Here is an 11,213-nt window from a genome sequence, read left to right as displayed (position 1 = left end):
AGCTGGAGGATGACTCGGATACGAGGCTAGGCGCCCCTGAATGTCTCTCTTCCTTCTGCCGCATAACCGGCGTCTGCTCCTCACAAATGTGGCCCCGGCAGAGCGCATCCGGCAGGGACACAGCAGACGCCGCACACCTCGGTTTCTGCCGCCCCAGCTGCGGTGAAGCATTCTCCCGAAGCCCACTACACACTTCCGGGGACAGGGTCTCCGCGGGAGCATGCTGCGGCAATTTTAAATCTGAAGCCACTCCCGAGCGGGTCGCAACAGCGAAATGAACCGCAAGCGAGGCGTCTCTCCTAATGTCTGGGTTCAGCAGGCGTTCAGCCCTCAACGCTAAAGAAAAACGAGCCCCTCCGGAGCCCTTGGGGGCGCGTCCGAGTTTTTTAGATCACCGCGCAGACTTCCGACTTCGGATGCCGGAAGAGCAACAATTGAGTTACCAGCTGTTTCGTCGATTTACTGCTACATCGTCGCCGTCGGGTGGCCCGCCGCAGCACCCCGCCATCCCGCGAGGTAGCGCCGCGGACCCCAGGCTACGTTGGACGTAGCCGGGGGGGTCCTGCAGTCAGCCCACCGGGAAGCTACGGCTGTTACAGCCGTCGTTGTGTTGTGTGCATTTCTTGTCTCCCACCGTTGGCAGCCAAACCCATCTCGCCTTCATTCTCGGTTGATTCTCTCCTTGAGAGGTCCACATAGAGTTTTCCAACGTGACATACCTGCCATCGAGCAACGTTTCGGGTCTTCCCGCGGCTGCAGACCTGAAGGATCACTGTAGCGTCTGCTTTTTCGTGCAGCCACTGCGCAGCTCGCAGGTGACTTTTTGCGGAGTTGACGTTTTGATCTGTTCTAGAACTGTGGCTGAACTTCCTGATCGTTTGCCGGGGCCAACTATGCAAGGACAGACAGCTGAAAAGTGGAGCGGGCCCGCTTTGTCGAACTGACGGCACTCAGCTGAGCGGACTTCAGGAAAAAATGGACGACCAGATCTCCTGACAGAGTATCTCATGTTCTAGCTTGGACTGGAAATTTGACTGAACTCCCGAGACTTCCCACTTTTCCGTGTCTCGTCTTTTGGCGAGGACTGGGTTTTTCAGTACTGTTGCATGTCTCCCGCGCAGCTCCTTGGACGAAGGGAGCGGGGCGTGGAGTAATTCTACCTTGCGCCCACCGAGACAAACGAAAGGCCGCCTTAGCGTGTTCGGGGTTCTCTGAGCTATGACGGGTAAAGGCTTTCGTCACCCCTCGGTTTGCCTTCCGCTGCGGGCAAGCGCATCGGCCTGATCAGTCAACAGTCGAGGACCCGGTCGTCTTGTGCTGGGCGGGTAGAAGCTGCATGGGGGTTGGCGTGAACAGCTTTCAACGGATCTTTCTAGGTTCTTGACCGCACCTGGAGAGGCAGCTTTCACCGCGTTGTGAGACGCTGGACACTCCACGTCGAGGGTGGGGGGATACACTGTTTAGTGGGAACCAAGTTGACGGACGCGGCTCGTGAAAGCCATGGCGCCGCATGAGGGTCTGATCTAGTCTGTCAGAGATAGTGGGAAGTCTTCTCCAGGATGTCGGGCCTTTGCCGAGGATAGGATTCGCCGTACCAGGAAGTACGTGAAGGTTTGTTGTTTCTTGGCTGATTTCTGGTGTGCGGCGGAAGTCTTCACTTCATTATGGATTCCACGTTAGCGAAGCCACACCCAAGGGGAGGCACGCGCCAGGACGGCATCTATAGGGATTCCTCAAAGCAGACCCCTACTTTTTCTGCTTCTAAGAGGCGGGTTCGCTCAAGGGGCGGAACTCGGTTATCTGATGAACTGTCCGTGGTTATGCGTGCTCTGAAGAAGCCTAGTCAAAGCAGCTATCGCTGCGACGACTTCAGAGGCGTCCTTTTCTTCATTCCCAAAGAAGCTGCGCAATACTGCATGCTTGACCCCCCGGGAAGGTCCCCAAACTCAACGACCTCTAGAGACCCTGACAAGCTCAGTTTATGGTCGAACAGTGTCTCTTGCTCCAGGCGGCCATCTGTCAGCGCAGTGCGGGAGTGCGAGGTTGGAAGACTTAGAGAAAATGTACGAAGGGAGGGCAACGCCGGACGCTCGGCGTCGGGCCTGGCCGACCGGATCTCGTGTGTGTCGGGAAGGGTTTCTGCCCCTGCCGAAGAAGGCGCTCCAGATTACACGGAAGAGGTGGACGCGGCTGTAGACGACTACATTCCGTGCCTGTTCTACCGATGGCCGACGTCTGATAAACTACTGCTACACGTCCATGGGCTCGATGAGGACCTTGGCATGGCTGCCCCTCTCCTGCAAGCCTTCCATCAGCGGCTTCGCATCAACGTTATTGCAATGGAGTTTCCTGGTGAGGAACAGCTCGGCCGATTTCCTCTCGTACTAGCACTGGGCGCCTTCCTTATCTCGTCTGTCTTTCACTCAATTTGCCGCGCTCTCCGTATCAGCGCAACTAACTGATCATGTGCAGCGTGGTGGGGGGGGTCGGCCCGCGCAGACGGCGGCTACGGCTTGATGCAGTGACGAATGGGTCAGCCCTGCTGTACTTGTTCGTGGCGTTGACTGCCCTCGCTCTTTGCCCGAGCTCGCCACGCCACTAGGACATTGTGGCCTCATAAAATCCACTGTAGCGCAGGGACGACGTGAGAATACTGACCGAGAGCCAGGACGCGCGTGTACGTGACTTGTCAGTCAGTAATCATGGGTGGCCTGCTGACTGTTTTGTGCATGTCTCAGTACGCGTCCGGAACACTGCGAGGTGTAGAGTATTCGTAAATAGACGGCGGCCTTGTCTCATCTCGCCAGGACAGTGTGGTGCTTCTTGTAGTGAGTGAAGTTGGGAACGTCACAGCACCGAGTTGCCTTTCTTGTGTTGTGTGTGTACTTCTGCGTCGCCAGGATACGGCATATGTAGCAGGGTACAAGCTGAACCGATCTCGCCAAAAACACCCGCACAGAATTCGAAATCCATGGTGCCGAGGAGCACATTTTCCGTGTTGCCCGAAGCCTGGCTGCCTGGTATGACGGCAGCTGGCTCGAGTGCAACCTCGGAAGAAAATGGGGTCGCGCTTTCGAATCACCACCGAGAAGACCACACGCAACAGGACACCTCACCCGCTGAAGTTTCTGCTGAGCGTCCAGAGACAAAGAACGCTGCTCCTGTTACAGCGGCTAGCGGAGGTCGGGACACCAAGGTCGTGCCGACGTCGGATAGTAACCAGGACGAAATGGAAAACCTTTTGAAGTTCTTGGTCAACCTGCGCATTCTCCTGGCCTTCGTCCTTCAAAGACTCAGAGTTCCCCCACAATCAGTCTACCTTTCTGCGAAAAAACTTGCCGCAGGGCCTGTTATCGAGGTAAACAGTACTTTTGTGTTCGGACGTCAGTTCGCAGGTGCGCCTATTGCAAAAGTAAACTACTTTTTCCTGCTACACAACGGGAGCTGCCAAACAGCTGAAGTAGCCACCTAGTGTCTTCATTGGACGTCCATACGAGATACACGCAAGGGAGCTGCTCTGCTAGCGGCTTGAAACAAAAAAGATGTCTCTCCGTCCCCTGACGATGCTCGACACAAACACCGGTCTGCCGGCCCGGGGGCGCCCCGAACATGGCAGGTCGTCTGCTGTCCAGCCAGGGGAAGTACAACTCCCCACATGTTGCCATGGCAACTCCTCTTAGTCATTCAGGGGTTGCACCACGCAGGCCTTCGGGCGTCGCCGTACATGCTTCGCGTCGTTAGAAGAGGCCTCCTAAGAAGATCGCGTGGGAGCAGGCTAAAGAGCCGCTGCTTTGAAGACCAGGCGCATACGTCCACCAGCGTGTGCGGTTTGTCTGACTACGTGGGGTATGCTTGGAGAAGGTGGTCTATCAGTGAATCGTCAGTGGCGCACTCTGTGTAGGATATTGCTTCACTTTGTGTATACGCTCTATGTTGTTCTTGTGAGGCTCCTGTCTACTGGCTTTCGTACGCTGAGGCGACTTGTAGGGAATGCAGTCTCTCACCGGTAACAAGTCTCGTTCTGCTGGATTGTGCCGCAGCTCTGCAGCTTCTCGGACCTAATGCTGGGCGGTGACGTCGCTTTTGGTGGACTTATTCTTTTCCAGCCTCTCTTTGTTCCCGACATGTCCGCCTCAAGCAGTGCTCTCGAGTCGCCGGCCGGGACTCTTCGGCAGAGCTTATCTCTTCCTTTCAGATTTACGTTTGGCTCGGGTGACAAAGAGAGAGTGCCTCGCGAGGTTTCTCCGCCCGTTCAGAACTTCACCTTGGCTACTTTCCGGATGTCGGCTGAGTCCGCACAGACAGAGGACCAGACAGGGGATCCTTACGGACCAGATGACAAGTCGTGCAGGGGTCTCCCCCAGCGCGTGGCACGGGCGCCAGAAACAATATCGCATGCGCCACAAGCAGCGACGCCCGCAGGCGAACGATACAGCTTTAGCGACTCATCGGTAGGGCACGGAAGGGACAGCAGTGTTCCGGAAGCAGTAAGCGACGAGACTGACTCATCCCAAGGAGGAGCGGGAGGTTCATCTGCATTTCCGGCGTACTTGAGGCGGCGAGCAAGTTGCAGCTCTAGCAGTCTCAGTACTCTGAGCCACAGTGGCGGGAAGTTCGCGCTTTCCGCTCTTGGAAAGCCCCGGGTCTCCGAGATGAGCACTGGGGCACCGGTACAAAAGGTGCAGGACGGTCAATCCGCGCAGCAGACGCCCTTGGAACCTTGTTTACTCAAAGATCAACTGCATGCACAGTGCTTCAACGTTGATGCGGCAAGCGCTGCATCGACTTCGGAAAGCCTTTCAGCTGGAGGGTGCTGCAGACAGGACCGGCCCTGTAATTTTGGAGTTCCAGTAGGGTACGGCGGACCGGGGGCTGAAGGCCAACAGTCAGCTCCATCTGGCGGGATGTCAGCTGACCGAGACCTGAAGAGCAACTGTATATGTGAACCAACGGGAACCCGTGCAGGTGAATTGACGAGCGATGTAGGCTTCTCGTCAGACCGGATTCTTGGCGAGTCGCAGCCTCCGGCGGCAGACAACTTCTCGTCGTCCATCGGCGGGTGTACTTCTGTGAGGAGTCGAGAAAAGGCGGCTGCGACTTGTAGACGGGCAGACAGCATTCCAGATGCGACGGACCGGGACAGCCCTGCCAGTCAGGATGATGAAGCCGCGCTAGAGGACACCGAGCAAGACGGAAGTACAGTCAGAAATCTGGATTCGAGTGCAGGCGAACGGACTCCTTTCTTGGACGAAGACAGCGAACCTGAGGAAGGTCCTCTTGGGATTTTTTCTCGGTTACGAAGCAGTATGAGTAGTACACTTCTTGGGGAGAACGCCGAAGGCGGGGTGCTCGGCGCAGAGCTTCCCCTGTTAAATCAGATACGACAGTTTCTATCCCGGAGCTTCGACCCTTCTCCGGAGCCTGAGGAGGGTGGGCGGACGGCGGCGATCGTCCAGGCAGCTATCGAAAGGAAGAGGAGACTTCTAATCGCGAACCAGAAGAAGATCTGCCGTCAGCTTCCCTCCGCTTTCACATTTAACCAGGTAAGAGGTTTGTTCCGCTAAGGTCAGGTGTGCAGCTTTCTTAGCAATCTGTGTAGCGGCATCGAACGATGAAGCCCGCGAACGACGGTTTGTCCCCGAGACTAAAGCGGTGAGGACAGGGATTAGTGTTCGCCACTGTGCAAGAGAGTCCAAGAGAGAAGTGAGGCGCGGTTCGGATTCATGACGGAATCGGACGTTTCCCAACTAGAGGTTAAGTCGATGGCACGCCAGCCATACAGGCTCACACTGTTGATGCTGGGCGTGCCGAGTTATTTGGGGTGACCTGTTGATAAGGGATCCCATAGCCACTGAAGCCGCGATCAAGAACCACTTTGCACAGAGCGAAACTCGAGTAATTGTCTGCACAGTCGGCCTTGCAGGCTTCCCATAGACAGTATCTTTAAAATGCGGTTGTTGCTTTCCATGTTGCGATTGCGTTTCACAGCTTGTCCCACATATTCGGGAAGTGACTTGCCCGCTGTTATGTATGCGACGTCGGGCCCATCCGTGGCCTAGGTCTCGGAGGAAGGATGGAAGGAAGAGGTTGACTAGAACTGGAGGAGATAGTGCATCGGCGAACGACGGAAGCAGCTCGGGCTCGCTTTCCCCCGCCACCAGCAGCAAAACTCTCAGCAGCGCAGAGTCTGATGCAGAAGAGGCTTCGCTTTCCGACAATGCGTCTTCCACCTCTCTCAGCAGTAGATCTTCGAGGACGAGTGGAGAGGAGGGCTGCCGGTCGTCAGTTGAAGGATTGGTGAAGGTGGACGGGCAAAATCCGGACAGTAACAAGCAGTCCGAACAGTTCGAAGCTGTGACTGCAGGAACTAGTCCTCGTCGTGAGGGTGCGGTTCGGTCAACAAGGTGGGCTCACCTCGATCGAAAGTTCAAGGAGAGACCGGAAGCGGCAGGTGATCAGCAGCTTGAAGGCCGAGTGCCAAAACCCTCGCAGGCCAGGTCCGAAACACATCTGCCTCGGAAGGCGAAGAAGCAGGACGGGCAAGAGCGATGTCGCGCGAAAAGGCTCGTGGGTTTGGTGCGGTCCGAGGAGGGAGAAGTGGCGGAAGAGGAGGAAACAAGTGTCGCTCTAGCCGTTGACGTACTGATGGCGGAGGCAGGTTCAACGAAGAAGGAGACAGAAATATACGAGAAATACGATACAAATTTCTTCAGAACGCTGGATAACTTTTTCTGGGCTGGTGGGTTTGACGCCTCGGGCGAGGGGGTAAACAGTGCGGCTGTGAGGCTACATACTTCTCCGCGAAGCTTGGCCGAGCGTCTCTCTGTGCAGACGGCTCCACTCTTGGAGCAGGCGCGGCGTAGGTCAACGAAGAAAGCTGGGTCGCTTATTAAAGGCATCTGCATTCCGCTGTGCATGTTCGAAGTGCCGCCGGTTTATCGGAGGAGGGAGGCAATGCTGAGGGAAGAGAAAGAGGACGGCGAGAAAGAAAGCACCTCGTGGTTGCACAGGTCAGTTCACTGGTAGCCGCAGCAAGGCGCTTGATTGATTGAAAGCCACCGGCGAGTGTGCGAGGGGCGACTCACTCATTGTGCAAGCACTATCGACCAGAGACATGTTGCGCGTGATTCTTGGGGTTTCCGGTGACACGTAAGGTAGCTCGGGTCCTTTGTTAGAGGTTCTGGGCCAGCTGGGCTGTCTCTGCTTCAACAGCTCCGAGTAACTGGTGCTGGCGCCTGGTCAGCAGTGCTGTTCCAGTGGCGGAGCCTGTCGCCTAGACGTTATGTCGCTGAGCAAGACATGGTACGCTGTTACATCGACGAGGACAAGACCCGGGACCCACAGGGTGCTTGACATTGCGCTGTCTGTTCGTGTGTTCTTGCAGGGCGTTCTCAGCTTACGCGTCCTACTTCAACTTACTTGGCGCTGGCGGGAGCTCGGAGTAGAAAGTGAGGTACCTTTCTGTTGCCGTACTACAGAGCTCTTCGGCGTTCAGCGTCGCATAATTCTTTCTTCGGCGGTTCGACCAAACGTTGTTCGATGCCGGTAGTGCTGCTGTGCTACCAAATGTACTTTCAAGAATTTGTTTTCTCTGGTTGTCGCCTGAGCGACGCCGGCTTAGAGATATTGTCAGATGGAAATTGAAGCCAGCACCCTAGCCTACGCTGGCGACAGTATTTGTTAAAAACTCGACGTCCTTCGTGTATCGGAGTGCTGTCAACTCCCAGAATGAGAACAGTGACACTAGGTGCTGCGGGCAGACACGCGACTAAGTTCGCCGAGCCACCCTCACAAGTTGCGTTGCTAGTTCTTTTCATGTGCTCAGAGAAAGTGCTGCGTGACGGTCACCGAGTCTGCACTCACTAAGGCAGTATCTTCAGTTCGCCAGGGGGGCGAGCGTGACTCCCGCTCCGGCCATCGAAAACACAACAGTGAAACTGTCGCAATCGACAGCTGTACCGTTTAGTGACTGCCGGACACGTACTGCCGCATAGTTGACCTGGATTACGTGACAACTTCAGGCAAAGTACCGGAGTCGCTTGGCAGTTGAAACTGGAAACACACATCTATATTTACGATTACGCCGGATCTTGGTGCGACGACGTCCCACGCCACAGCCATGTTCGGACGGAAAACAAGCGACGGTAGCTCAGAATATTTGACAAACAGCGAATGTAACAGGATCGCAGCCTCTATACCGGTTGCACCCACAGTTCGCCTCCGGGTGTCCGCGCGTTTTCCGGCCGGCGAGGAACCTCACTTCCAATGTGCCCAGGCAGTAAGGTGCCTACGTTCTGGACACGCCCACGTTCCGCTGATTGCAACGTGCGATATTTGAAAGAACACATCTGTCTTCACGGTTACGAGGTGGCCAGATCTTGTTCCGGAGACGTCCTACGCCACAGCCGAATTCGGACCGGACACAAGTGATGGTAGCTCGGGAAAAATTTAGCAAACGAGAAATGCAACCCGCGGGGAGCTTCTAGACGTTGGAGTAAGCGCCCGAAAGAGGTGACGCCCTAAGCTGCCTGAGAATGATTGCGCTCTAATAATGCAATCGGCATACCCGAGCGACACCTCTCGATCAAGCGGGAAAAGCACTGTCGATACGTCTTCCCTGGGCGCACATGATGCCTTGCAGTAAAACGCCCGGACTGCTTCAGAGAGAAAACATTCACCGGGAGACTGGCGCCAAGCATTCACAGTGATATCCCCCTGTCCCTGCTGCTCACCTACACTCTGTCAGGTCAACTCAGCAACCCTGTCCCTACGTGTAGCGGAAATGGCGTTGGAAGCCCCCACCCTGTGCGAAGACCCCATCACTGACTCAAGGACACTTTACGCCTGAACGAGAAAAACAATTACCCTGAATCAGTGACCCAGGAACAGGGGGTCGCTGCAGTAGCCGCTGACCGGCCGCTTCACCTGGTGTGCCCTCGTTCGAGCATCATCAGGGAAGCCAGGCCGTCATGTCAACGACGAACCGGTTGAGCCGCGACTCCTGCCTCAGACACAAAGTGCCTTGACAAATCTGCTGTCCTGCGAGCAGGGCGTCCCACGCGACCGCGGAGACACCCAGAAAATCTCCCTTCCATTTTGCCGATTCTACATTCCACGCACGATGCAGCTCCGTGCGCGTCACGCCCTGGACGGGAACATGACCATAGCTGCAGCAAAAAGACGCACGCGTATAGCGATATGGTGTCACTTTTTGACAGGTGGTATTTTGGAGAACTTCGACGTCCACTTCAGTTACTGAAGAACAGGAGCACGAAACTCCAAAATCGCAGTGGAGCAGCCTAACAGATACAGTAATTCACAAGCAATTTCGACCTCTCACTCACAAACCAAGAAGCCTCCACGGCAGCTCTTGTGAGGAACGCGGCTGTGCCTTCATGCTCCTGCCATTCCACCCTAGAAAAGACGCCACCGCGTAACCCTGTGGCAACATAAAACTGTATCGGTAGGCCAACGAATACCAGAGAAAGCTTCCATCTCAAAATCATCGGCCATTGAAGGAGATAAAGAAGATTTCAGTCACAGTCCCCATGAAGACACGGGACAGTACCGTTCCCTAAACGAGTAAAAACCAGTTCCACGTAGCAAACCACGGTCAGCGAGTGAGCTGGAGCAAACGACGAAGGCGAGACTAGAAAACAAGCTGCCTACCATTCAACAAGAATTCATGCGAGATAACGAGCTTACCGACAGCGAGAATGCAGAGCACCGCGGCGGTGACCCCGAGGAAACAAGACAAAAGCTCTTCGAACATCGTGATTTAAAGTGAGCGAAAGGGGGCTGTCCAGAAGACGGAACCAGCAACCGAACCAGAGAGTAGCCTCACTGCACCCAACTCCGGGGACTGAAGAAGAAAAGGCTGTCCGTGTGGAAGGCTACTAGAGATCAAACAGAAAACAGAAGAAATGACAGGGAGCCATAAGGCAGCTATCCCAACAGTCAGCAAGGCAGCGGCTGCAACCTGGTTTCCCTCCACTGCCTCCCCGCCGTGCTTCTAGGCCGCGTCGCGAAGGCAACCCAGCGCTCGACTGCTTCGGTGTCTTTTCGGCTGGCAGGCAGATTCGCGTTGGGTGTAGCATAAATGGCGGGAACACCACACCTCGTGATAAAGTTGCCCTCCGGAAGAAAGGATGCAAATTTTTCTGACGGGCCTCTTTGCGTTGAAGATAGGAATGAGGCTGCGCGGCAGCGGGGCCCCGGCTCGCCACTTTCGCTCGGCGAGCTGTGAACAACTGTTCGGTTTTTTCTCGCCGCACTATCAGGTGCCTCTCCGCCGGGGCGCTACCCGTACAGGGCTGCCGATACGGCCTTCTGTCGGAGCCTTCTCGTCGCGTAGTCCCGGGTCGTTTCTTTCATGCGGTGGCGCTTACAGCACAAAGGACAGCACCCTCAGCGCTGCTCAACTCTAGTTGCGTCGCCTTCGGCGTTGCGCGTGATCTTAGTGTAAGATAATAGTTCGCTTGGGGTCTCTCCGTCCAGCCGGAGTGTTAGCGAAGTTCAGAAGCCGACCGGTCCAGTCAACCAGTGATGCGCCCTTCGAGAGTTCTGCAGGAGGAGACGGCTTGCACGGGTATCAGATCAGCAGCGCACGCATGGTCGGTCAATGCTGGGATCGACGGTCAGAGTGATGCGCTCGGAAGGACAAGGGAAGCCATCGTGTCTTCCGGTCCGCTCCCTTCTGAAGATGATCTAATGAGCCCATGTTTGATCTGGTCAAGCGCGATGGCGACGGTCTGCTTGTGCTGAACTGTTGGACAGCCGTAGGCGAGATTTGACTCTTCCCCTTGGGCGATACCGTGTCTGCCGGGTGTGTTTCCGCGCGCCAAAAGTGTGCAGACACAGAAGCAGGCTGAAATTTGGGGGTCGAGAGCATCGGGCCATCACGATGTGGGAAACCCGAAGCCGTTTTTCCGAGGTGTGCGCTCCTTTGCGACCACCCACTCCTGGCTTCGAAAAGGAGGGGTACGATGCGTGGGAGGTACATGCCCGCTCGAGACATGCCCGAGCGTTGGTTCTGTCCTACCTTTAGCGGTCCGGCGGCTCCCAGAGAAGGGCGGTGCAGCACAGATGAGTTAAGGTCCTGCTATACGGTCAGAAAAAATAGCTTTCGGCAGTGCATTACGCTGGGCACTGTTCTTTTCTCTGCATCGTGATTAGTTCACCTAGCCAACACGATCCGGTTGTTTGGGAATAGA

The 11,213-nt window shown here is 55.7% G+C and overlaps 2 protein-coding genes across 2 annotated transcripts; one reads left to right on the top strand and one right to left on the bottom strand.

Moving 5' to 3' along the window:
* The first annotated feature begins 421 nt into the window (after window positions 1–421).
* CSUI_001789 (uncharacterized protein) lies at window positions 422–7,742 on the top strand. Its single transcript, XM_068061993.1, has 5 exons — window positions 422–2,352; window positions 2,901–3,358; window positions 4,041–5,543; window positions 5,989–7,010; window positions 7,385–7,742. Exons 1-5 carry the CDS (start codon window positions 1,665–1,667, stop codon window positions 7,443–7,445), a joined length of 3,732 nt encoding a protein of 1,243 aa, XP_067926033.1. The 5' UTR covers window positions 422–1,664; the 3' UTR covers window positions 7,446–7,742.
* A 284-nt stretch (window positions 7,743–8,026) lies between these two features.
* On the bottom strand, window positions 8,027–10,089 carry CSUI_001788 (uncharacterized protein; the record flags this gene model as incomplete). Its single annotated transcript, XM_068061992.1, has 2 exons — window positions 8,027–9,167; window positions 9,706–10,089. A coding segment is annotated over one exon (192 nt), but the record flags the coding sequence as incomplete, so codon positions are not given.
* Window positions 10,090–11,213: the final 1,124 nt, after the last annotated feature.

The sequence above is a fragment of the Cystoisospora suis genome (assembly GCF_002600585.1).
Source record: "Cystoisospora suis strain Wien I chromosome Unknown contig_709, whole genome shotgun sequence".
Lineage (NCBI taxonomy): Eukaryota > Apicomplexa > Conoidasida > Eucoccidiorida > Sarcocystidae > Cystoisospora > Cystoisospora suis.
The sequence above is the reverse complement of the archived record's forward strand: the minus strand, read 5'-3'. Positions and strand labels throughout refer to the sequence as shown.